The 1,801-nt window shown below is 40.9% G+C and overlaps 1 protein-coding gene across 1 annotated transcript; it reads right to left on the reverse strand.

The window, feature by feature from the left end:
• Window positions 1-773: 773 nt before the first annotated feature.
• On the reverse strand, window positions 774-1,801 carry LOC114688741 (olfactory receptor 7A17-like). The gene has a single exon (XM_028863268.1). The coding sequence runs from the start codon at window positions 1,769-1,771 to the stop codon at window positions 812-814; it is 960 nt and encodes a 319-aa protein (XP_028719101.1). The 5' UTR covers window positions 1,772-1,801; the 3' UTR covers window positions 774-811.

The following is a 1,801-nucleotide window of genomic DNA, read 5'->3' on the forward strand; positions in this document are numbered from 1 at the left end:
TCCCTCTGAAATATATGTCTCCTATAATTTCTTTTAATACCTGCATGAGTCTAATTAATGTTGGCCATATGCACATATACAGGGGGGCATGCACAGTACAAGGGGTCAAGCCCCCAAACAGGAATAACCCTCTCTCTCCTTGCAGCCACTAACTACTGATAGCTCCTTAGCTAGGAGTGGGAACCTATAAGCCTTTTCCAACTACACACTGGACTATTAACTGGTTTAATCTTATGAAGGCCTTGTATAGGTAACCATAGTCACTGTGGATCCATGATTGTAACAGTCATGCTATGTCTCCAGAAGACAAAGTTTTCCAGTGATTCCTGCAACCTTTGTTTTTTATTCCTTTCTGCTCCCTCTTCCATAATGTTTTATGAGCCTAGGGAGGGTGCTTCACATTTTCTGATGCTATAAAATTAAATATATTATATATCTACCTCATTTACCAAATGGAATTGTGTCCACAGGAGTATCAAAATTTAAGAATATCCTTTAGTGACAGGGGAAAAAAATCTCAATATATATTTTCAAAAATAAATCATTCTTCAGAATCCCACTAGTTCTCTAAAGGAAGCAGCAATTAATAGAGGTTTCTCATTCAAGGATGGGAATATGTTGAGGAAAGTAGGAAATGACAGTAGATTACAGATACCAGAAGGAACAAAAGGGAAAAACTTGAATTGTATAATAAAAGTGCTGTGAAATACAGAGCAATTGTAGGAGATTAAAGATTAAATTTTTATTATTCTGTTTCATCAATGGACTGCAATGGATAATCTAAAACATTGACTACTAGAAAACAGACATGTTATGAAGGTGAATCAATTGGTCCTCTTCTAGTCACACTCCCTAACAGGATTTTTAGAGCTTTCTTTATGTCTTTGTTCCTCAGACTATAAATGAAGGGGTTCAGCATAGGGGTGACCACAGTGTACATAAGTGAAGCTGTTGCAGTGGCACGTGGGTTCTGGGTCACAGCAGAACTGAGGTACACTCCCAGGAGGGTGCAATAAAATAAAGAGACAACAGAGAGGTGAGATGCACATGTGGAAAATGCTTTGTACTTCCCCTGAGCTGAGGAGATTGCACGTATGGAGGACACTATCTTGGAGTAAGAGTAGAGGATGCCAGAGAGGGGACCCACAGCCAGTAACATGGCTGTAATGTAAATCACCATGTCATTAAGAAAGACATCAGAACAGGCATGGTGTACCACCTGATTGAGTTCACAGAAAAAGTGAGGGATTTCCAAGTTTGTGCAGAATGATAGCCGTAGCACCAAAAAGCTATGTAACAAGGAATTCAGGATACCTATGATCCAGCATGCTAGAATCAGCAATCCACAGCGTCTTGTGTTCATGATGATCATGTAATGCAGGGGGTGACAGATGGCCACATAGCGGTCATAGGCCATCACAGTCAGCAAAAAGATGTCTAACCCTGAAAAAAGCAGTAGGAAGTACATCTGAGTGATGCAGCCTGCATAGGTGATGACCTTGCTCTGTGTCTGGATGTTCACCAGCATCTTTGGGACAGTGGTGGAGGTAAAGCAGATGTCCACAAAGGACAGATTGGAGAGGAAGAAGTACATGGGTGTATGAAGGTGGGAGTCCACAACGATGGCCATGATGATGAGTAGGTTGCCAAAAACAGTCACTAGGTACATGGAGAGGAAAAGTCCAAATATGAGAGGCTGAATCTGAGGCTGATCCTCTGAAAATCCCAGAAGAAAGAATTCTGAAACCTGAGTATCATTTCCCTGTTCCATGTGTTTGATATGCCTACCAAAAGAAGAATT

This window comes from Peromyscus leucopus, chromosome 22, assembly GCF_004664715.2.
Source record: "Peromyscus leucopus breed LL Stock chromosome 22, UCI_PerLeu_2.1, whole genome shotgun sequence".
Taxonomy (NCBI): Eukaryota; Metazoa; Chordata; class Mammalia; order Rodentia; family Cricetidae; genus Peromyscus; species Peromyscus leucopus.

Bases quoted from the DNA above. Each gene is read 5' to 3' on its own strand.
- LOC114688741 (XM_028863268.1), bottom strand. From the start codon at position 1,771: ATGGAACAGGGAAATGATACTCAGGTTTCAGAATTCTTTCTTCTGGGA.